At 56.4% G+C, this 24,209-nt stretch overlaps 3 protein-coding genes across 10 annotated transcripts in view; 1 reads left to right on the forward strand and 2 right to left on the reverse strand.

Annotated features, from left to right (window-relative positions):
- OXNAD1 (oxidoreductase NAD binding domain containing 1) overlaps nucleotides 1-10,566 on the forward strand; it is a 63,409-nt gene extending 52,843 nt beyond the window's left edge. For both annotated transcript variants that reach the window (XR_007908699.3, XR_016233317.1), the window contains exon 9: nucleotides 9,876-10,566. The gene's annotated coding sequence lies outside the window, so the exon portion shown is untranslated. The remainder of the gene's footprint in view (nucleotides 1-9,875) is intronic.
- On the reverse strand, nucleotides 4,284-9,876 carry LOC100345774 (small ribosomal subunit protein eS19). Its single transcript, XM_070072841.2, has one exon. It carries the CDS (start codon nucleotides 4,724-4,726, stop codon nucleotides 4,289-4,291), a length of 438 nt encoding a protein of 145 aa, XP_069928942.2. The 5' UTR covers nucleotides 4,727-9,876; the 3' UTR covers nucleotides 4,284-4,288.
- A 1,262-nt stretch (nucleotides 10,567-11,828) lies between the features above and the next one.
- Nucleotides 11,829-24,209, reverse strand: part of RFTN1 (raftlin, lipid raft linker 1) — a 225,572-nt gene continuing 213,191 nt past the window's right edge. For all 7 annotated transcript variants that reach the window (XM_002716182.6, XM_089332280.1, XM_051818491.3 and 4 more), the window contains 3 exons: nucleotides 20,265-20,368; nucleotides 18,259-18,340; nucleotides 11,829-13,060 (listed from right to left, as the gene is read on the reverse strand). In XM_002716182.6, the coding sequence (XP_002716228.1) occupies nucleotides 12,686-13,060; nucleotides 18,259-18,340; nucleotides 20,265-20,368 (561 nt within the window). In that variant the 3' untranslated portion in view covers nucleotides 11,829-12,685. The remainder of the gene's footprint in view (nucleotides 13,061-18,258; nucleotides 18,341-20,264; nucleotides 20,369-24,209) is intronic.

The raw sequence follows: 24,209 nt of genomic DNA on the forward strand, positions 1-24,209 counted from the left end.
TAAGGTCTTGTGGGTGGAGCACGGTGACTGGGGGTCACTGGTGTGTGAGGTCCTGTGGGTGGGGGCACGGTGACTGGGGAGTCACTGGTGTGAGGTCCTGTGGGTGGGGCACGGTGACTGGGGAGTCACTGGTGTGAGGCCCTGTGGGTGGGGCATGGTGACTGGGGGGTCACTGGTGTGAGGTCCTGTGGGTGGGGCATAGTGACTGGGGGGTCACTGGTGTGAGGCCCTGTGGGTGGGGCATGGTGACTGGGGGGTCACTGGTGTGAGGTCCTGTGGGTGGGGCATAGTGACTGGGGAGTCACTGGTGTGAGGCCCTGTGGGTGGGAACACGGAGATTGGGGAGTCACTGGTGTGAGGTCCTGTGGGTGGGGCATAGTGACTGGGGGTCACTGGTGTGTGAGGTCCTGTGGGTGGGAACACGGAGACTGGGGAGTCACTGGTGTGAGGTCCTGTGGGTGGGGCACGGTGACTGGGGGTCACTGGTGTGTGAGGTCCTGTGGGTGGGGGCACGGTGACTGGGGAGTCACTGGTCCCCTCGGTAGGGGTGGGAGACCACTGAGGTTATACCCACGCCCTGGGAACATCCAGGACTGCTACTACTGGGTGCATGCAGGTTGCCAGTACAAATCATGCGTGCATGCACTGTCAGCCCAAGGGCTTGTGTCTCTTGCTGAGACAGCTTTTTTCTTTCTGAATAGAAAACAGCAATTTCCTTTATTCCTGGGTATTGCAGATGATCATATGCTGATAATTTAACATGAGACCATTCCTTCATTATATTTTAAATAAAACCCAAAGAAGTTTATATTATTTTCATCCTAGAGAAAATAGATATCCCGTCTTTCATATTACTCATTCCTAATGTGCACAGTCACCATCAGTGTGGTGAGGACGTACAGATAACTGCCAGAGATTAAGGCATGCATTTTAACGTGTTTTATGCTCAAGAATCCAAATTTTTGTAGTGCTCAGTGACTTATCTTTTTAAGATTCCCTTATTTATTTGAAAGGCAGAGTGATGGAGGGAGGGAGAGACAGATTTTTCCACCCACTGGTTCACTCCCCAAATGACTGCAATAGTCAGGGTTGAACCAGGCCGAAACCAGGAGCCAGGAACTCCATCTTGGCCTGTGACACGAGTGACAGGAACCCATTATCTGCTGTCTCCCAGGTGCATCAGCAGTAAGCTGGGTTGTGGATTGGCAGCTCAGAGTAGCCAGGACTGGAACCAGGCACTGCACCTGGGGGTGTGAGCATCCCAAGAAGCGGCTTATCCCATCATGCCGCAGTTGCTCGTGGAGGCACCCTGAGGGAGCCTGGCAGCCTGACCTCGTGCCTTGCATCTCATCCCCATGTCCTGTTTTACTCTTTCTGAACAGAGTAAGATTTTATCTTTCTTTTTTTTGGGGGGGGGGGGGTGGAGGGTCGGGGGGAGAGATATCTTCCGTTTACTGGTTCAATCCCTAGATGGTCGCAACAGCCAGTGCTGGGCCAGGCTGAAGCCAGGAACTTAATCCAGGCACCCCACATGGGTGGCAGAGGCCCAAACACTTGGGCCACCTTCTGCTATTCCCAGGCCATTAGCTGGGGGGGGGGGGGGGGGACTGGATCAGAAGTGGAGCAGCTGGGATACTATCCAGCACTCATATGGGATGCTGGCATCACAGGTGGCAGCTTGCCTATTTTTTTTAATATAAGTTGCTGTACATCACAAATATGACTAAGAAAAATAATGCCAAAGGAGTGAATACGAAAGTATTGCAGTCCCTTTCTTCCCCATCCCATCCCCCTGTGCACAGCAGCGCTTGTGTGAAGAGCTCGCTACGGAACTTTGGAGACATTTCATGCAGTATCAACCTTATATACAGCTACGATTGCTTGAGTATTGCTACCGTTTAAAAATTTTTTTTCTTGAGATTTATTTATTTATTTGAAAGGAAAGTGACAGAGGGAGAGGCAGAGAGAGATCTTCCAAATGGCTACAACAGCCCAGGCTGGGCCGTGCTGAAGCCGGGAGCCCAGAACTCTATCCCGGTGTGCCATGTGGGTGCAAGGGCCCAAGTGCTGGGCATCCTCCACTGCTTTCCCTGGCACGTTAGCAGGGAGCTGGGTCAGAAGCAGAGCAGGTCCTCCTGTGTGGGACGCTGGTGTTGCAGCTGGCAGCTCAACACACTGTACCACAGCACGGCCCCTCTCTCACTCTGTTAACATACTGTACCACAGCACGGCCCCTCTCTCACTCTGTTAACACACTCCAGATTGTGGATATACACCATAATATACTGAACAACATCTTCATCAGATGTCAGGCTATTGTTTTTGGCTATTTGAAACAATATGGTAGTGAACAGATTTATTCATGTAATTTTGTGTGCACATATTCCTGTAGAATCATTAGAAGCGTTATTTCTGGATCAAAAAGAGTTCTTGCCAAATTACCCTACAAAATGCCTGATGAATTTTATATTCTAATAGGGTACAGAAGTGCCCATTTCTAGCCAACACTAGATGTCTTCAGTCCTTAAATAATTTTTCCACTGATCAGTTGTATGAAAGATGACCTATTTTAATTTATAACATTCTGATCCATTTTAGCCATTTTGGTTTTTGAGAATGGCATATTCGTTTTGTGTGTTCATTTTGATGTTTTACAAATTTGTTACTCTTTATAAAAATGGGATGAGGCCAGCGCCGCGGCTCAATAGGCTAATCCTCCACCTAGCGGCGCCGGCACACCGGGTTCTAGTCCCGGTCAGGGCGCCGGATTCTGTCCCGGTTGCCCCTCTTCCAGCCAGCTCTCTGCTCTGGCCCGGGAAGGCAGTGGAGGATGGCCCAAGTGCTTGGGCCCTGCACCCCATGGGAGACCAGGAGAAGCACCTGGCTCCTGCCTTTGGATCAGCGCGGTGCGCCAACCGCAGCGCACCAGCTGTGGCAGCCATTGGAGGGTGAACCAACGGCAAAAGGAAGACCTTTCTCTCTCTCTCTCTCTCACTGTCCACTCTGCCTGTCAAAAAAAAAATAATAATAATAAAAATTTTAAAAAAATGGGATGAATGCTAATCCTTTGTTATATGTTTTAAAAATATTTTCCCCAGGCTTTTCCTAGTCCTTAATTCTCTACCTCAGTATGTGTTTTAAATTTGTGAGCCATCAGATACATCTGTCTTTTCCCTTGGCTTTATTTATTTATTTGACAGGTAGAATTATAGACAGAGAGAGACAGAGAGAAAGGTCTTCCTTCTGTTGGTTCACCCCCCAAATGGCCGCTACGGCCGGCGCTGCACCGATCCGAAGCCAGGAGCCAGGTGCTTCCTCCTGGTCTCCCATGGGAGTGCAGGGCCCAAGCACTTGGGCCATCCTCCACTGCACTCCCTGGCCACAGCAGAGAGCTGGACTGGAAGAGGAGCAACCAGGACTAGAACCCGGCACCCATATGGGATGCCGGTGCCGCAGGCGGAGGATTAACCAAGTGGGCCACAGCGTCGGCCCCCTTTCCCTTGACTTTTATGGATATATTTTCTTCTGATGCTTTTACAGATTTTTTAATCCACTGCAGATTAATTTTTACAGTTGACGGGGGATGGACATCGAATTTTCTCCATATAGCTCTCCAGTTGCCCATCGCCATTTATCAAATATCACTTACTTCTCCTAATGGTTTGAAGTGTTTCCTTTATCCCATGTTTACTTTCCACCAACACGTAGATTTTCTTTCCCACCGTGTTCCACAGATCTACAGATTTGTTCTACTCTGATGTCACCCTTGGTTAATCTAGCTTTTTAGTATATTCTGTTCTTTTATCATCTTTTTTTAAATTTCCCAGTTAAACACAAAAATCCTGATACACAGCCATATAGCTTCATTTTCACAGATATATGGTAGGAAAGTGATGGGAAAATGGTATAACTCGAGAGGCCAGCATTGTGGCGTAGCGGATAAAGCTTCTGCCTGTGACACCAGATCTTACACAGGGGCTGGTTTGTGTCCTGGCTGCTCTACTTCCGATCCAGCTCCCTGCTCATGGCCTGGGAAAAGCAGCAGAAAATGGCCAAGTGCTCAGGCCCCTGCCACACACATGGAGACCTGGATGAGGCTCCTGGCTTCTGCCTGGCTTGGCCCTCGCCGCTGCGGCCACTTGGGGAGTGAACCAGTGGACGGCAGATACTCGCTCTGACTCTATATCTCTCCCTCTCTCTCTGTAACTCTTTCAAATTAATAAGTAAATATTTTTTTTTTTTTTTTTTTTTACGAATGAGGCAATTTATTGACCCAGCATCACTTGTTTTAATGTTTCTTTTTGGCAGCTGCCACCTGTCCAGCGATTCTGTCCAGATCTCTTTGTCCCTGAGGTGTCAGTTTGCGGCCCCAGTCCTGGTCCTTTTCCACCATCTTCAGCCCCTCCAGGGCCTGCAGGACGCGGCGGGCCACGCTCTTGGAGCCGCGGCTGAAGTGGCTGGGCATGACGCCGTTCCTCTGCCGGCCCCCGTAGATCTTGGTCATGGAGCCGACGCCAGCACCGCCCCGCAGGTACAGGTGCCGCGCTGTGGACGCGGCTCGCGTGTAGAACCAGTTCTCATCGTAGGGGGCTAGCTCCTTGTGCTTGGCCAGCTTGACGGTGTCCACCCACTCGGGGACCTTCAGCTTCCCGGACTTTTTGAGGAAGGCGGCCAGAGCTCGGACGAACTCCTGCTGGTTCACGTCCTTTACGGTGACTCCAGGCATCGTGCGGCCTCCGCGCTGCCAGCCAGGGGAAAGTAAATATTAAAAAGGAAAAATAGTAACTCAAGGTTAACCTCAACTCAGTGGTAGGCTGGGTGTTGGTTCTCTGTTCTTGAGTATAGCAATACCTGGCACTTGATAAATACTATTTTCTCTCATTAGATTGTTCTATAACATTTATGTCAGACTGAATGATTCTGTCCTGTTTTACCAATATGAGAAATGACAGTAGCTTGCCCAAGGTCAAGTGGCTGGAGCGAGTGACAGATTTATTTTATTTGAAAGGCAAAGTTAGAGAGAGGTCTTTCATCCGGGGCTGGGCCAGGCTGAAACCAGGAACCAGGAGCTCCGTCTGGGTCTCCCACATAGGTGAAGGGGCCCAAGCACTTGGGTCATCCTTCACTGCTTTCCCAGGCACATTAGCAGGGAGCTGGATTGGAAATGGAGCAGCCAGGACATGAACTAGCGACTGTATGGAATGTTGGCACTGCAGATGGTGGCTTAACCCGCTGCGCCAGAGCACCAGCCCCTAGAACTTGGTTTTTCCTCCTGTCCTGTTAGAGGACTTTGCTCGTCATTGGCTCTCAGACCCAGGCTTGTTCCAGAATTCACTGCAGGGTTGGGTCTGCTTCCATCTTTAGACTCAGTTAACCCAAGCTCCCATCTCCAGAACATCCTAGCTAAGTGAGAAGGTGTTCTCTTTCGCTTTTACCCAACATGGCCTCTTTGTTCTTAGAGATTGTAGAAGCCTAGAGGAAAAACAAAAAAGTGAGGCAGATTGGGTGTCTGTGCCGTGTGGTCAGAAGGACATGGCGCCAGGAATGAGAGGCCTCAGCCATCCCCGTTCTGTACCCTGCTGCTGCGACTCCCTGCCTCCACCCCACCCTACCCCCACACCCATCTTTCCTGGTGCCCAGTGGTAGGCCTGTGCCATCTAAGATCCAATTAGCTTCACCATTAGTGATGGAGAAGTGGCCTTAGAGATAGGAGGAGCTGGATGGACCATTCTGATGCGAGGTGACTAAGCAGTGTCTTCAAATATTTGATTCATTGTTGCAGTGACTGCTGTTTGCAATTTCCAGAGTTGACAGAAGAAAAAATTGGCACGGAATGAAGCAAGGGAGAAGTGTGGTTTGATGTAGGCAACTTGTAGACTGTAGTGCGGACTGAATCCTGGAGTCAGGGCCCCAGAGAAGCGGTGGAATCAGTGCAAATAGCAAACACACGGAGAGCACTTCCCTGCTGGGATGTAAGGCGGACTTGACCGAGACAGGGCCGGGTTGACGGTGCTCCTGGTTCATAAAAAGGAAGCGTTTAGGACAGGCACAACCTCAGGCTTCTGTGGACCAACACTGGCCAGTTTGCTGACAGTTCTCTGACAAGGCTTTTGTTCTCTTCATTGAAGAATCAGCAGTGTAGGGGGCGCTCAGGATCGAAAGTTCACAGAGTTCCATCCCGGGAAGCATTGCCGCGATCCCCCCGAGTGGTGAGATCTGTGTCCTGCCATCGGGAAGCCTTGTTTAGAGGTGGGAGAAAAGTCCAGATCCATGCTTGATGTAATGGCTAGTGACTAACAGTACCTTTAAATAACAAGTTTGTTGTACTGCACAGTTATAGCGCGAAAGCCTCCATTCACCAGTCAGCTCTCAAGGGATCTTTTTTAATTTTTTTAAAGACTTATTTATTTGAAAGTCAGAGTTAGAGAGAGAGAGATCTTCCATCTGCTGGTTCACTCTCCAGATGGCTGCACTGGCCAGGGCTGGGCCAGGCGAAGCCAGGAGTCAGTTTCTTCCAGGTGCAGGGGCTCTTCCACTGCTTTTCCCAGGCCGTTAGCAGGGAGCTGGATTGGAAATGGAGCAGCCGGGACCTAAACTGGCACCCATATGGGATGCTGATGTCGCAGCATCACGACGCCAGCCCCAGGCTCGTGTTTTAAACCATCTCTGGACGAATGACTCCCTTCATCTCATTTGCAAGATGGCAGTCCCCGCAGTTGGCAGCCAGAGTGGTTCCCTAGTGGCTCCTGGCTAACAGCGTGGCTGTAACTGAGTCACCATTAAAAGTCATTTGGGGGCCAAACTCAGGCTCTGCCCCTCACGCCCAAGACGGTCCTCACGGCCCTGCTTTCTGAGGCACCTGCCCACCGCCTGCTGTTTCTCAGACTCCTCTACTTCCAAGGATTACAGACCGTGCACCTGGTCACGAGGAAGGTACTGAAACTTCCATTTGAGCGACTCTGCTGGCGGGTGTTGAACCAGCCACTGTAGCCTTGAAGACGAACGCGTGGTAGGTTCCAGAAAAGCTCGGAGCAGCAGCAGCGTCACTGGCATGCTTGTCACACCGAGGAATGCCTCTGCTCAGGACGGTGCTCATCTGATCTTGGAAGGCGGGGAGCACCGGCACCTCCCGTACTCCCCAGCCTCTTCCAGGGTCCATGTGGAGCTGCACCCAGGCCGCTCTCGGGATGTCCGTGCCCTTGTCTATGGTGCAGGCCACCAGCACCCCCCACCTGCGCTACAGCATGGGCTGCTCGGTCCGTCCATGTACTCTCCCTGGGCCTGCGCACACCATTCTCACTCAGCAGAGAGACAGCCTTCTGAGATGCAAATCCGATGTTGTTTCCCCACTTGAAACTGACCAGTGGTCACCCGTCCTCTTACACAAACACCAGAATACCCACCAGGGTTCCCAAGCCCCTACATGCTGCTGTCTTCAGCTCCAGCACAGTGGTTTAGGAATTTTAAAAATGTCTGTGTGGTAAACGCTCCATCCTTGGAGCCCACGTAAACAGCAGCCGGCTGCCTCGGCCAGAGGGCGGGGCCGGGCCTCGGGGAAGCAAGGGCGGGGTTCAGAGGGCTGACAGTCTGCAGCTCTGGGGTTCGTGCTCGCTGTGGTCACAGAAGCAGGCGACAGCCAACTGAGAAATCCCAGCGAGGCTTGTTGGGTCTTGTCCTCTATCTCAGGGCTCCAGTCTTCCCTGTTCCAATCTCTGGGATCCAGGTACAGGCTACGCAGGCGATCCTGAGAGCTGCATCCGTCCATGTGTCGGGTCCGTGCGAGGGGCTGGAGCCACTCACCGGAGGCCTGCCGTGCCCTGCGTGCACAGGGCCTCCCAGCACTGCCTTCAGGGGCCCACAGCGGCAACCAGCAGTCGGTGCTGAACTTCCGGCTGCACCTGCACGCCCACCGTCCTCATCCTTTCCCCCTGCCAACCCTTTCACAGCTTCCCCTGAGCCCAGCAGAGCAGCACGGTGCCCCTGCGCTGGGTGTGGCTCAGCTCGGCAGGGCTGCCGGAGTGGCGAGATTCCCTCCCGACAGGCACCGCCACAGCCAGAGCTGTCCTCCCCAGACAGTCTCTGGTTTAGATCAGGCCACGAGTAAAGATGCCGAGAGACTGACAAAGTGCATTTCATAAGAAGTAAGTCAGAACAAGCTGGGGCTTTGTTCAGTTCCGTTTTTCCTTGAAGCTGCTCCCATCAAGCGTCGTCAACCCAGGTGAAGTGTGATCAGTTTGGAGGCTGGAAAAAACAGACGCGGATTCACCTCAACTCTGCCTTGGTGTTCCGTAGAGACCCGTACTGAGGAAAGGAAGACCCCCCAAGTGTCACTGTAGTGTGTAGTTAAGATGGGCTGTTCTGCGGCCCGTGAACAGATACACCTGCACGCCTCTGGCACAGCACAGCACAGCACAGGCTTAACACCCCTGTCGCGCTCCATCTTCCCACCCCGAGGCTGCTGGAGGCGCAGGTCAGGTCCAGAAGTGGCTTCCAGCACGTCTGCTCGGGCCCCTTGGCCTCAAGCCACAGGTGGGCAGGCACTGCAGAAGCCCGGTGTTGGCGAGCACTGCCAGGCATCCACGCGTGACTCACTGCTACCCGAGTGCTGGCCGCAGGCCAGGCACTCCACCTGTGTCTTCTCACTACCCACAGAAATGTTTCTGCTAGGTCACGCCCCAAATGTCCACGATAGGCTGAAGCCAGGAGCTCCATCCTGGTTTTCCACATGGGTGGCAGGAACCAAAGCACTTGGGCTGTTAACTGCTGCTTCCCAAGGTGCGCATTAGCAGGAGCCGGGACTCAATCCCCAGGCCCTCCGCTATGGGATCCAGGCGTCCAAGCGGTGGCTTAACCCGCTGATGATCCCGTCACACACCCAGCCACAATAACCTGACGAGGCGCCTGCCGTTAACTCCAGTCCACACCTGAGACTGGTGCCAGGCGATGTGGAGAGATGAATCTGAAGCTGTACGAGTAGACCGTGTACAGTTCGTGTCCTAACTGGCTCCGTCCAATTCCAAAGACCCACCAGGCTTTTCCACTGCACCGAGCCCGGCGTCAGTCAGCAATACTGCTTCACTGACATAGGCCTCCACAGGCTCTCCATATGTCAGTTCTGTGACCTTGTGGCGTGGCTGTGTGCCCTCGGAAGCATCACCTGCCTTTGCATGTGATGAGGCCTCCCCCTCCCCTCGTGCTCAGTGAGTGATGCTAAGCCCCGCCCACTGTTCTCTCCTGAGCCTTGGAGGTGAAGATGCTCTCCTAGGGGGAATGGGAACTCAGCCACAGCTTCCCCGGCGCCATCAGCCCCAGCATTCCTCGCTCCTGGCACTGCCACTCTGTGACAGCTGCAGCCCCAAAGATTGTCTCCCACGCACACAAGTTGCCTCCTGCCAAACACTGCAAGTCTTTGCAGGTTGTACTGCTTATTGGGGCCTCGTCAGTGCAAACAAAGGCTTTTTCCACTATGGGCTAATCACAGTAGTGCACACTAGAAATGCACACTCAAGGGGTAGATGTTGTCATGCAGCAGGTCAAGCCACGGCTTGGGACACCCACACCCCATATCCAAGCACCTGGCATCAAGTCCCGCTGCCACCTCTGCTCTCAGCCAGCTTCCTGCTAAGGCATCTGGGAGTCTGCAGGCGATGGCTCCCACGCTGAGTCCCTGCCACCCAGCTGAGCCCTGGCTCAGGCCCGGCCCAGCTGGAGAGATTTGGAGAGTGAACCACAGGATGGGAAATCTGTCTCTGCCTGTCATTCTGCTTTTCAAATAAATAAAAATAAACCCTTTTTTTAATGCACATGCAAGATACTGGGATTGGGTTTTAGGTCCTTGGTTATCTGCTACTTGTAAATGGTACCTCTTTTCACAGGGAACAAGCTGTGATTCCACTCCTAAAGGAGAGTCCGATGGCTAGTGGTTCTCCAGACTGGCCGTCCCTTGGAATGTCCCTGTGGCTTTGAGACCCCGGCGCTTATGTACGTAGTGGAGCTGGATCTAGCGACTAAGGCTCCAGCTAAGATGCCCGCAGCCCACATTGAAGAGCCTGGGCTCTGGCGCCGGACTCCAGCTTCCTGCTAATGCACACCCTGGGAGGCAGCACATGATGGCTTGAATCATTTTGGTTCCTGCTGTTCACATGGCCAAGACCTGGGCTGAATTCCTGGCTCCCGGCCACTGCAGGCATCAGGGAGTGAGCAGCAGAAGGGCGCTCTGCCCTCCCTTCCCTACCCCCACACCTCTCAAACAAGTCCTGACGCCTGGTCACTCCTCATTCCTTCACAGGCTCTGGGGGTGGGACCTTGGGCATTAGAATTTTTTTGAAGCTTCCCTCAGTGATTCCAAGGGGCAGCTAATTTGAGAACCTCCACCATGGCCTGATATTTTGCTAGAATCTCCAGGGGTGCAGAGAAGCAAGGAAGAAAAAAAAAACAAAAACAAAAAACAAGACCTTCAGGAATGTTAGACTGAGACTATGGCCAGATTCCCTGAGGGATGCGAATCAGCTACAGTCACCTGTAAGCTTTTTTCCCTACAGCAAATAAAACCAGTGTAAATGTCAATTATTGAAAGCTGTGGCCGGCGCCGCGGCTCACTAGGCTAATCCTCCGCCTTGTGGCACCGGCACACCAGGTTCTAGTCCCGGTCGGTCGGGGTGCTGGATTCTGTCCCGGTTGCCCCTCTCCCAGGCCAGCTCTCTGCTGTGGCCAGGGAGTGCAGTGGAGGATGGCCCAAGTGCTTGGGCCCTGCACCCCATGGGAGACCAGGAGAAGCACCTGGCTCCTGCCATCGGATCAGCGCAGTGCACCAGCCGCAGCGCGCCGGCCGCGGCGGCCATTGGAGGGTGAACCAACGGCAAAAGGAAGACCTTTTTCTCTGTCTCTCTCACTGTCCACTCTGCCTGTCAAAAAAAAAAAAAAAAAAAGAAAAGAAAAGAAAAGAAAACTGTGCCCCAAGTGGAGGGGTGTAAGCTCCTCCAGCTGGGGTTGTATACACTACTTTTCCTGCTATTGCCGATGAACACTTTTTTTTTAAGTTTTGTGGGTTGTTTTTGTTTGTTTAAAAAGGGTGATGGGGGCTGGCGCTGCGGCATAGTAGGCTGAGCCTCCGCCTGCAGTGCCGGCATCCCCTACGGATGCCAGTTCATGTCCTGGCTGTCCCTCTTCTGATCCAGCTCTCTGCTGTGGCCTAGGAAAGCAGTGGAAGATGGCCCAAGTCCTTGGGCCCCTGCACCCGAGTGGGAGACCCGGAAGGAGCTCTTGCCTTCAGACTGGCCCACCTCTGGCCTTTGCGGCCACTTGAGGAATGAGCCAGTGGATGGAAGACCTTTCTGTCTCTCCCTCTCAAATAAATAAATAAAATCTTTTTTAAAAAATGATAAATCCTGCATCCAATGATTATCTCCCTGAATGCCAGCCAGAGTCCGGGCTGGGCCAGGCTGAAGTCAGGAGCGAGAACCCCATCCTGGTCTCCCACCTGGGAGGCAGGGACCCAATTACTTGAGCCATCCCCTGCTGCCCCCAGGGTGCGTGTTAGGGAACTGGATGAGAAGCGAGGCGGGACTGGAGTTAAGGCGCTGTACGGGGTGTGGGCATCCCAACACCTGCCCCTGGCGTATTTTTTTAAAGAGATATCTGCCAGGATATCCCTGGTGGCATCCGAATTCTACTTCGCACAGCTCACTCAGGGGCTCCACAGCCTCGAAGAGTCCTGCAGCTGCCAGGACTCGGAGCTCACCAACAGCGCCCGGGATCGGGGGCGGATCTGCTCATCAGGCCAGGGCTGTGTGTTGTGGCACAGTAAACACTCATCACACACGAGGCACTAAACTCACGGATGATTTATTGCTTTAAGTAACTAAACAAGGAGGAGAAGAAACAGGATGCTGTTTTAGTCAAGACAAACAGGCGTTCTCCCCAGGGTGTGCCAGATGCGTCTACTCAAAGCCTTCACGGTACTCTCTGGACAATATCAACACATGACAGACACGGTTACTTGGGGAACAACTTGGCCAACGATAACACCGATTAAAATAGCACAGGCAGGCACCCCGGCTGGATGCCCTGAAATTGTGTTCCTAGGATGCGCTGAATACAAAACCTTTAAAAATGTTTTTGGCATTAATACACAGAATGCTCTCCCGATCGCCCCGCAGGAGCAGGCGCACACACAATCACCTCTTCATCTGCACATCACCAGTATCTACAGGACTACTTCGAGAAAAGCCGGGCGGCTGGGCGCCTCCTCTCCCCAGCGTCATGTCCTTTGCAAAGCAGCAGCGCCTGAGGGGGTTCGAGGCTCCAGGGTGCTTAAAAGTCATCAGGTAGCTGTGGGAAGCAGCAGGGGACGGGCACTGCCTCCCCCCGCAGGATGGGGGGGCAGCCTTGCTCTGTAGCCAGGGATGTGCACGGACTTGGCCCTGTGGGGGACACACAGGCACTGGGTGGTCCAGACCCTCCCGCGGGAGGAGCCCGGGCTGGGAACAAACCAGCTGACCTCTTGCGCCGCCACGCGGGCTGTTAAGACACTTTCTGAACGGATGCGCAGAGACCAGCGCTGGCAGGGACGCAGCCCTGGCGGGCCGGGCCAAGCCACAGGGTAACAGCACGCCAGGGCACACAGCTACACCGGCCGTGAGCCTCGTGGGCCAGGTTGGCCGGCTGCAGCAGAGACGCCCCGCACTCAGTGTTCTTCCGCCGTCTCGGGCCCTGCGGCGGCCACCTCGGCACCTGCATCAGGGTGCCCAGCACAGCCACCCACCGAGGCCCTGCTGTGGCCAGCGGGGCCGTTCTGCACTGCCTCCCCTGTCCCCGGCCGGCCCGCAGCGGGCAGCCTGCCTCCCTCCACCTCTTGGCCCGGGACCCTCATCTGCTCAGGCGCGCGCTCGTCCTGCCGCGGGCCCGCCACGCAGTTTGCCGCGTCTCCGGCTTTGGAAAATGGATCTTCTGTCGTCTTGTCGGTTTCTCCCGCCTGCCGTTTGTCCTTGGTTCCCAGTCTCCCTTTGGACCTCCGCAGCTGCCGGCCGTGCCCTTCGTCTCGGGAGAATCGCCACTGGAACTGCAAGTCAAGAGGGGAGGGGGTGAGCGAGGCGGCCTCTGGGACTGCCCGGGCCACACCCGGACCCAGCACCCCGGGCATGCGCCCGAGTCACGGCCCAGACACCAGCCCCACCAGCCCTCAGCCGGCCACCTCGGTGCCGAGGGTCACACTGCCTGACTAGAGCGACCCACAATCAATGGCTGACCCATGGGGCGGGGGGTGGGTGGGGGCGCTTCCTCCACCAGGCTCTGAGAGGCTGCTTCCCACGGAGCTCCAGCTGCAACCAAGCACTGCCCACGTGACAGGGGAGACCCGGGCCCCGCAGCCACTGCAGAGCTGAGCAAGAACCCAGGTCCCATCCACGTTGTCAGACGCCACCCTTCTCAGAGACCCGCAGTGCACACAGGCTCGCTCGCCCCCTTTCCCCGGCACTGGCACCACACTGGTTCCACCCAGTGGGTACTTGAACGTCAGAGGTTCTGGGATGCCACGAGAAGTGGAGGGAGCCTTCGGTTCCTAGGCTGTCCGTCTGGGCTGGAGCTGGGAGCTTTTGGTGTTCCTAGCTGAGTGCTGGCCATCGCAGACATCAGTGTTGAGGCTGGGATTTAACATAGCCTCTGGGCGTGGCTGGAGCCTGTGCCACCCAAGCTCTGAGGTCCCAGGAGCGGCTGCGCTCTGCAGGCCAGGTGAGGGCTCATCCACACCACCTCCCCTGCCTCCCCAAGCACCTGCTTCAGCCAGCACTGCCCGGCGCTGACCTCAGCACAACAGACTCAGGCCATGCGATGCTGGGTCCCGACTGCCATCCCCAGGACACACGGCTACCCGACTGGGTGCACACCCACTGGGTCCCACCTACACTGAGCGATGCAAACAGCGCCCCCTTCAGGGAGCTGCTGGGGGCGCTTCCAAAAGTGCCAGACCCGGGGCCCAGCACTGTGGCACAAGCCCCAGCCTGCAGCACGAGCATCCCGTAATGGACGCCGGTTCGAGCCGTAATGGACGCCGGTTCGAGTCCCGGCTGCTCCTCTTCCAATCCAGCTCTCTGCTATGGCCTGGGAAAGCAGCAAAAGATGGCATACTTGTCCTAGCAACGCCTGGGGACTGTCGGCACTGAGCTGGGTGGGACACATCTGCTTTGGAGTCACCACAGAAAAATCTGCCATGCCGAATGCATTCAAAACCAGCACTGTGTTCTGTGTCCTCAGATGGGGTCGTGGGTGAGCCCAGTGACTCCCGGTGCTGCGTGGGCCCCCACAGTCCTCACTGGCAGCTCCAGGGAGGATCCACTCAGCTTTCCTTTTTCCTCCCTTCTCACAGAGCAGGGAGGAGGCTGAGGCCAGAACGCAGGGGCCACGGTATCACCCGGGAAGAGCTGGAGCAGACTGCCTGAGAATGAGGCACCCACTGTGTGTCCTACACTGTGGTGGGCTGTCACACTCTCCTGAATTCCCAAAGCAAGACTCTCAGTAGATATCCTTAGCAACACTCTAAAGATGAGCATGGGGAGGTCCAGAGAGGTTGCATTACTTGCCCAAAGTCACACAGCTAAGAAACAGCAGAGCTGAAATTCAGACAAATGTCTCCACCTCTACACTCTGTCTTTCCAGCTCCTAGTCCTGGGTAGCAGGTGTCAGTTCTCACCCCAGAAGCCGTGAGGACAGGAAGCCCATAGGACGGCCTCTTAGGCTGAGTGGCTAATGGAAGTCCAGATTTAATGGCCTTAAAGATATGCCAGTTTGGCTTACTAAAAACAGACTCTAGGGGCCAGCGCTGTGGCGTGGCGCCTGCATAATCAGCATCCCATACAGACACCGGCTTGTGTCCCAGCTGCTCCACGTCCAGTCCAGCTCCCTGCTAATGCGCCTGGGAAAGCAGCAGAAGACATAGGAGACCCAGGTGGAGGTCCAGGCTTCCAGCTTCAGCCTGGCCCAGCCCTGGCCATTGTGGCCACTTGGGGACTGAAATCAGTGGATGGAAGAGCCCTCTGTCTCTCTGTAACTCTTTCTAATACATTTTTAAAAAACCTCTTTAAAGACAAAACAAATTCTACACCAGAGGTTCCCCGACAGACCCATTTAAAAATAATTTATAAAGGGCCCAGACTCTTAAGGAAAAATCTGGCTCTAGGCCTTGCATGGGCTTCAGCATCAGCCATCCCCACCCCTCCTGGAGCTGCTGACTTCTGTGGGCCTGGGGCCACCTGGGACACTGCATCTTGGCCAAGCTCCCGGGTGATGCCCACACCGTGGGCCCGGGCAACACACTCTGAAATAGTCAGAAAAACACCAGGGCGGAGTTCAGCATTTGAGACACAGCTGGGAAAAAACAGCGGCTCCTTCGCCCCCTGCCTCCCCCAGCCCCAGCTCTGCCAGCCTCGCCCCTGCCATCTCCACACTGGTCTCCCTGCACACACAGGGCTCACCGCCTCCTTCCAGCTGGGGACGGTCCTGTCTCTAACAAACAACGAGAACTGTTCCAGATCCTGAGGCTCTCGACTCCGCAGAGGCAGAGAGGAGAGGCTGGGAACGCGGCCCCCAGGACTGCACCTGCTGTTCAAGGCTGAGCCTCTGTGGGGAGGTCCAGCCTGGGGCGCGTATCCTGCACCGGGAGAGTCTGAGCCCAGCCAGCAAGTCCCGGATGACTCAGGCTACGCCGAGTTGGGGAACTTGGCATGAGCCACCAAACCCGACCAGCCGCCTGACTTAGAAAGAACTGTGCCAACGGCAAGACCTCTGCCTTGGTGCCCAGCCGTGGCAGCCAAGGTCGCGGGATGTAGCCTGCCCTCCACAGTGCTGCAGTGGAAGGAGGACTTCTCCCTGTGGACACCACTGTCCCCTGGGCAGGTGCTTAATACCTGCTCTGAAGACCACACGCATATACACCTCATGTATACACGGGAAACAGGTGTCCCTAAATGCTGCCAGAGACTGGAGGATTTTGTCTGTTCTGCTGATCAAAGAATTCTGGATACTCCGCGTCCTTGGTGGCCAGACTTAACAATGTCTCTCCTTAAACGGCAATGCCAGGCCGAGTGCCAGCATCCCAGGCTTAGACGTCTGATTCCTCACTCGCTGATTCAACAAATAGCTGTCAAGCACCTCCGTCATTCCAGGTCGGTCCTGGTGACGAGGCGGAGGCAGGCAGTTACGTGCAGGCGAGCTGGAGTTCGTGTACCCCTGCAATGTCACCCTAGCTCTTTAACTGTCAGTTTGATACGTCTACTTTCCCAGGATGCACCTGTTGCATCCAGGACCAAGGTGCACGCTCAGATCCCCCCACCCCCGGGCACCATGCCTTTCCTTACAAAAAGAGGGGGCAGGTGCAAGGGAGGTCTTTTTCCACCCAGAATGCACTTAGGCGTGCATCTCCTGCGCTCTCTTGAAGGTTACCATTTTCGGGCTTTTTCTCTCGTGTATGGGCAGCTCTTTGGCCCACTCATGTTGGGTATTTCTCTGTGTGGGGCGCCCCCCCCACATGAATGCGTGTTTATTCCCTCACTCTTCAATAAAGTCTGTTCCTGTTTGCACACGATACCAGTCTCCATTTAGTTCGTTCTTTCTTTCTTTCTTTCTTTCTTTTTTTTTTTTTTTTTTTTTTTTTGACAGGCAGAGTGGACAGTGAGAAAGAGAGACAGAGAGAAAGGTCTTCCTTTGCCGTTGGTTCACCCTCCAATAGCCGCCGCGGCTGGCATGCTGCGGCCAGCGCACAGCGCCGATCCGATGGCAGGAGCCAGGTGCTTCTCCTGGTCTCCCATGGGGTGCAGGGCCCAAGCACTTGGGCCATCCTCCACTGCACTCCCGGGCCACAGCAGAGAGCTGGCCTGGAAGAGGGGCAACCAGGACAGAATCTGGCACCCTAACCGGGACTAGAACCCGGTGTGCCGGCGCCGCAAGGTGGAGGATTAGCCTAGTGAGCCACGGCGCCGGCCCACTTAGTGTTTTTACAGAAATCCATGGGAACTTGAACATGGACTCTGGCAGGCCATTCCAGGAGAAGGAAACCCCCAGGCTGGGAAGCTACTAGGAAAAAAAAAAGCCGGGGGAGGGGGGGACTCCATCCCTTCTGGCTGGCTCTGCCCTCTTACGGCAGCTTTGAAAGCGCCGCCCCTGTCATTCCTGCCTGCTCCAGCTTCCGCTGCCTTCACGGCCCCCGGTGCCAGGACCTCCCTGCCCTGTAAGCCCTGCGACCGTGCCGGCCCTGCACGCCTGAACCCGGCGGGGACGGCGGCACCGTGTCCCTCTCTCAAGCGCCAAGCCTGGATTTCCTCCAGTGCCTGCCAGGGACCTCACGCGTATTGCGTGTCCATCCACTGTCACTCTGTGGATGGCCGACCAGCCACAGAGGGGGGTCTGTGGCAGACGCAGCTGCCTCGGGCCCACCACGGCTGTCACCTGCCACATGGTGACCTCACAGCCTGCAGAGAGACTGTCCCCTGCTCCAGGCTGCTTGTCCCCGAGATGCTCCCACCGAGGACCCCCTCATCATTAGAACACAAGGATCTGTGAGTGGGGAACGTGGGCAAGGCTCCGAGCACCGGGAGCAGGCGGCTCAGGCGCACTGCACAGAGCAAGCTGGACACAGGCGCTCCCTGACGGCCACGTGACTCCCTGGCCTCGTCATGAGACAGCCCAGGAAAGCACCCACTGGCTGCAAAGCATGGGAAACACCTGGTACAAGCGGAGCACCCGCAGCTCAGCCTCGGGACAGCCCCCGTCTGTGTCCAGAGTCGGCCCACGGGAGGTCCACGCGGGGGTCCCGAGGGCTCGCTGCCGCAGGCCGGGGCCGGCCTCTCTCCACACTTTGCCTGGATGGATATGTCAGCATCTCTCCGCTGAGCTCAGCAAACTGCGCATGTCCCAAGGGTATCCAAGGGGCAGGTCAGAGCTCCGGCGGGCTCGTCCTGAGACCAAGGTACAGAGGAAGCCGGCCCAGGCTCAAGCCACCCCAGCCTGGTCCAATGCAGCAGGCACCGTGCATCTACTACTTTGGGTCCGGGGGCACAAAGGACACGCGCACGGGCGCAGGGGGCATGCGGCAGAGCCCCTGCCCCCCTCCAGCCTGCTCAGCAAGGGGCTGGAGACGAGGCCCCCTAGCACCCCAGATACCGTGTTCCAACAGCCTCAGGTGTGACGCGGGCCTGGCTGCGAGATCCTCAGCTTTGGGGGCCCTTGCGAGTCAGTGAGGCCCCGCCCGCGGAAGCCAAGGCCTCTTACCTTTGACTCCTTCTTCTTGATTTTCTGAGGTAGACAGGGCCTCTGGAGAAAGACGATCTGCTTGGTGGACACGCTGCCCTCCCTGGAACACACGGCACCGAGAGTGAGTCCTGCTGGCCCCAGAGGAACCCCACACCCGAGACAGACACGGCCGTGGAGACCTCCCACCACAAGGCAGGCTGCACCAAGAGGCGCCCCGGCTCCACGCCCCAGCCCAGCTTCCAGGGGTGGCGGCCTTGGCCTTGTGGGTGTCCCCTGCAGAGTCGCCTCCTGAGCTGGGAGCTGCCTGGACTTGTTGAAGTGCCCACTGGCACCTTGGCCCGGGAGGGCACCATGGCCACTGCGGGGAGTCTCAAAGGGGTGGGGCCTCTTCCCAGTCTGTCCTTGGTGATGATGTGCGGCATGGGGGGCAGATGGGGGCCATGAGCTCAGTACCCCCAGCCATGACACAACTGGGGTGGGGCAGAGGCAAGGCGGACCCAGGGTCTCAGCCGTGGAGGCAGGGGTAGGGGGTCGTGCAGGTGGTCGTCCATGGTGCTGTACCAGGTCAGCAGCGAGATGATGGGCCCAGTTGCCCAGCAGTGAGTTCACATTAATGAGACAGGTAACCGGCACTTTCTCCCCGCCACCAGCCTCCCAGCGACTTTCTGAAATCCGTTTGGCACGGTCCCCTGGGCCCTGGCGACAGTACTGCAAAGGAGGCGAGGGCTACCATCTACTCGGCACCGATTCTGTGCCAGCTGCCAGCCCGGGCTCTTACACACCGAGCTTAGGGCAGGAGCAGGCTCTCACAGCACAGTTAGGATGCGCACACCAGCGTCCTGGTCCACACACTCTCTGCTCCACCAGGAGGGCTCAAGGCGCACTGGGTACGGATGCAGGAGCATCCTCCTGCAAGTGTGGCTGTCTGAGACCAGCCGGGGCTTCTCCCCCACACACTCCCAGCGCGGGTCCCGGCCTCTGGACACTCAGAGAACTTTATCACATGGCAACTATCACAGGTGGCCAGTGGCACACTCGGGCGGGACTTCTGAGTTCTGCTCACTGGGCTGCACTAGGTAGGACAGCAGCTCCCAGGGGCCACAGGGCAGCCAGACTGGCTGCTGCAGGTGCACAGGCCCACGTGATCCAGGGGCAGGAGGCAGACACGGGGAGGGTCCACAGGAGCCAGGAAAGGCTTCGATTGTCCCCGTCATTCTCTACTCCCATCACCTGGATCACCAGCCTTGCCTCACGCTGCCCGTTCCCCTGCAGCGGCGAGTGTGCAGTGGGCCTTGGAGAAGGTGGTATCCTGAGGGCCGTGGGAGTGGGCACCCCTATTAGGTCAGTGGGGAGGTGGCCAGGGAGAAGTGCCCGACTCTGCACCCTTAAGGTCCTACACCCAGGTTGTGCCACTTGATAGCTGGATGGGACCGAACCTCAGTTTACTCACCTGTAAAATGGGAATCATATTTATGCTTAGAGCCCCACAGGGGAATTAGGAGACTAAATAAGGGAGCAAACCTCAAACACAAGTGGACGGCCTTTTAGGGCTGGCTACGACCAGGCTCAAGGGACAAACAGCCAAGGATGTTCAGCTGCGAGGAAGGCCACGCGGGACCAGGCTGCCTCACCATACTACCTACTGATCAGCACTGGGACCACGGCAAGCCCCTCCACCTTGGCCTCACGGGCCCCGCTGTAAGATGAGTTTAATTGTTATGAAGTCCAGCTCATGGGACTCTTGTTTCTTCTGGGGAATGAGTGAGGCTTTAGTGCCCACCTCGCCTGGCACAGGACACACCTGGGTGCTGGAGGCACCCAGGGGCCCCGGGGCCCCGTGACTCACGGTACTCTGCACGGCGGTGAAGCAGGCAGGGCCTCAGCTCTGCCCACTCTCCAGAGCTTGGGCGAGCGACCAGCCCTGGAGGGGACGACGGGGCGGCCGCGGCCTGCAGCGCTTACTAGGAGCAGTGCCCGGCACAGGGCAAGCGTCCAGCGCTCGCGGGGACAATCATTGCCGTTACCTGGTGGTCTTGATGACGGGCGTCGGCAGCACACAGGTGAGCTGCCAGCCATAGGCCGCCAGCGAGTTCAGCAGGGGCACGTAGTCCGTCTGCACCTCGACGCCCTGAGGGGAGAAAAGGCTGCTGTCAGGGCCCGCTCCCTCCCCCAGCCCCAAAAAGTAGCTTGAGGCCCGGCCTGGTGCCTCTGGGCCCAATTCCATCAGTGTGGCCGGCAGGGAGTTAGCCTCAGAAGATTAATGCATTCACCGTGTTTTATTCTCTTCTGAAAAAAAGATGGAGTTATTTATTCCAAAGGCAGAATGACAGAGAGAGAAAAAGACGGAAGGAGAGAGAGGGAGGAAGGGAGAGAGAGAGAGGTCTTCCATCCGCTGCTTCACTCCCCAAATGGCTACAATGGCCAGAGCTGAGCCAAGCAGAAGCCAGGAGCTTGGAACTCCCAACTGGGGTCCCCACGAGGGTGGCAGGGGCCCAAGCTCCTGGGCCATCTTCTGCTGCCTTCCCAGGAGCATTAGTAGGGAGTTGGATCGGAAGTGGAGCAGCCAGGACTTGAACCGGTGCTCACACAGGCCGCCGGCACCACAATGTTTCATTCTCATCTGGACAAAAGCCTTGTAAGCACCACTGAAGAAGCACAATTCCTTTGCCCCAAAGAGGTGCTGAGTAACCTGGCCCCGGCCCTGGACAAGCTGGCTCCCTGGGCTGGGGGAGTGGGTGAGCGGAGACCTCACAGGGAGTCTGTTGGGGGGGGCACTCTGGACTCCAGCACGTGCGTGAGCAGACAGAGCTGGCCCCAGGACCCCGAGCCAGGTGGGCTCAACTCGAAGGCAGCCTGGGTGCCGCACAGGGTAGGGACCATCCAGTGAGAGAGGCTGTTCGTCTGGGTGGGGACAGGCAGCCGCGGGGGGGTGGGGGGCAGAACCAGATCACGGGGCTGCCCTGGGTTAGGGAACTAGAGGAGATGGGAGGGGTCCACCACCCAGCCTCTCTGAAAGGTTTCAAATGCACCTACAACTTGGCACCAGTGCCAGGGTGGCCACCACATCACCTGCGCCCCTGGAGAGCCACTCCTCTGGGGGCCTGGCTTGCCTCACTCGTACACAGGAATGGGGGCCCGGGCCACAGCTCTAAAAGCAGGGTGTGCAACCAGGATCCCTTGGGAACTTGTTGCAAACACAGGCGGTCAGCCCTGTGCCACCCACCCCCTTCTCCCAGTCACCAACCTGTGCCTTCTGGTCTCACAAAACCCGAGAGCCGACGATCTCTTAGGTCCCTTTCAGGCCCAAGAGCCTACGGTTCTGCAGCCAGAACCCATCAGCTGTCACCCCTTCCCTGACCCACCTCCCGCCATGTGACAAGGGAGACGCCCGGGCTCCCAACAGATCAGCTGCGTGTGTGAGAGGGAGGGAGAGGAGAGAGCCAGAAGAGAAAAGAGGGGAGGAAGGAAAGTTACTGAAGAAAGGAGAAGCAGGAGGGGGGAGAGGAAGGAGGAGGACCCGGCCCCCTCGGTGGAGGGATGGTGAGGGCACCAGTGTGGCCCCAGGGAGGCCGAGGGTGACCCAGCAGCTGCCCCAGGGACCCTCCGAGCCCGGGGACAGCTCCCTTCCAGGAGTCCCTCCTGCTGGGCACCGGCCTGACCACCTGCCGCAGGATGAGCCACGGGGTTGTTTTCTCCCGAGAACCCCTGCCCCCTCAACCCTGCATTCTCGGTTGAAAGAGAGGAGGGGAGAAAAAACTGTGAAACCCACCCTCTCCAGCCCTGCAAGGTTATGATTACTTGGGCCTATCAAGAATAACCTTCCCACTTTATCAAGCACTGTGACAAGCCTGCCACAATCAGACAGTAGCCATGGCAACCAGGACACGCGTTGGCACCTCGCAAAGCTGAGTGGCAGAATGGAGCCCTTTGATTGGTGGCTGCCCCCTGGGGTGGGGGGTTGTCCACAGGGCCCCGGGGCTGCGAGACAATGAAGGACCCTCCTGCTAAGACAGGCCTCACCCCTGCCGAAGCTTCCTATTTTGCTCCGTTTTGTCACTATCTTAAAGAGAAAAGCAGCAGGAATTTTTTTTTTTTGTCCAAACAGTTCTCTCCCCCCTCCTCCCCCATCGTCGGGGTGGGGGGTGTCGGGCAGACGGTGCAGAATCGCACAGGCCGAGAGGACCCGGGAGAACACCGCAGAGCAGAGCCTGGCTTGGGTTCAGGCTCAGGTGCGGACTCCTGGATGCCACAAGGCGAGCAGACCAGCAGACCGCACAGGGCAGGGGCCAGGTGCTGCGGCCGCCCACCCGTCTGGGCGGGGCCTGACTTGATCTCCAAGCGTGGTCTTAGGGAAGCTGCCAGGAAGGCAGCTCTGCAGGCTCTCAGCGTAGGAAGGCGTTTCTAATGTAGGTGCCGGCCCTACGTGGCCCCTGGAAGACGCTTTCCAGTCCATTAGCGGGGAGAGCAGGCAGGCAGCGGATCCGGGCGGGCGGCTCTTTGATCTGCTTTTCTGTGACACTCGAGTGAGGACAGAAAGCACCCACAGCACTCACAGCACTCGAAAGCCAGCCTGCTTATCAAACGCCTAGATACTTCTTCCTGGGAGTGGGAGCAAAATTTTAATTAACTCTCTACTCTCCTGCGGTGGATATATAATCCCCCATCACACCTGCAGTGTGAAAAGGAAAAAAAATAAACAAAACCAGAGCAAGTCCTGTGGTTTCCAATTCGTCTAAAAGGCGTGCATGTGTGTGGATGGCTTGGATTTGCTTTGTTCCCTTGCATTTCTCCAGTGGTTGCAAAACGACTAAAGAAACAGGCGTCCGACACCACCTCCCCTACGCTCCAAGCACAGCGACAATGGGACGTGGAGATGACCAGGCAAGGCACATGTCCTTGGCTCATCTGTTACGATCTGCTGGGCAGGGAAGGAATCAGGGGACCACTCGGTGGTCCTGGGGCAGAGTCTGCATCCCAAAAGTCAGTTTGCTCTCCGCCCCCCACCCCCACCCCACCCCAATGCCACCGCTTTCAATCTGTGGAAGCAATACTCCGGGAAAAGCACTTAGCAAGAAAAGGCTCATTCAGGGGCTGGCGCTGTGCCGTAGTGGGTAAAGCTGCCTTTTGCGGTGCTGGCATCCCATATGGGCACTGGTTCAAATCCTGGCTGCTCCACTTCCCGCCCAGCTTTCTGCTATGGCCTGGGACAGCAGTAGAATATGCCCCAAGTCCTTGGGGCCCTGCACCTGCGTGGGAGACCCAGAAGAAGCTCCTGCCTCCTGGCTTCGGATCAGCTCAGCTCCAGCCAATGCGGCCATCTGGGGAGTGAACCAGCGGACAGAAGACAGCTCTCTCTCTATCTCTGCTTCTCTGTAACTCTGTCTTTCAAATAAATAACTCTTAAAGAAAAGGGCTCATTCCATTTCCTCTGTGTGAAAGGAGGGTGGACGTGGGTCTGGGGCAGTGTCCACACCTCAGAAGTGTGATTAGGGATGCTCTGCCCTCACGGGGAGGAGTCCTACAGATGCCACTTCTGCGCCTTTTGTGAACCTGCTGCCTGACACTTCTATCACTATTATTTGATGTATCAACTTTTGGTATCACTTAATTGCTACCATGGAAATAAAGGCTCACCACTCCCATAGACATTGGTCACTTCTTTTCTTTGTGCCTCCAACTGTTAATGTGCAACTTTAATTCAATCAAAAGACCGATGTTTGTTTTGGGATTGCCACTGTGGTACAACAGGTTAAGCCACCGCTTGCAACATCAGCATCCCATATGGGTGCCAGTTCAAGTCCTGGCTGCTCCACTTCCAATCCATCTCCCTGCTAATGTGCCTGGGATAGCAGTAGAAGATGGTCCAAGTGCTTGGGCCCCTGCACCCTTGTGGGAGACCTGGAAGAAGCTCCTGGCTCCTGGGTTTGGCCGGGCCCTGATGTTGCAGCTATTTGGGGAGTGAACCAGCA

Source organism: Oryctolagus cuniculus, chromosome 4 (genome assembly GCF_051225735.1).
Source record: "Oryctolagus cuniculus isolate XC-2025 breed Fujian yellow rabbit chromosome 4, ASM5122573v1, whole genome shotgun sequence".
In the NCBI taxonomy this organism is placed as follows: domain Eukaryota; kingdom Metazoa; phylum Chordata; class Mammalia; order Lagomorpha; family Leporidae; genus Oryctolagus; species Oryctolagus cuniculus.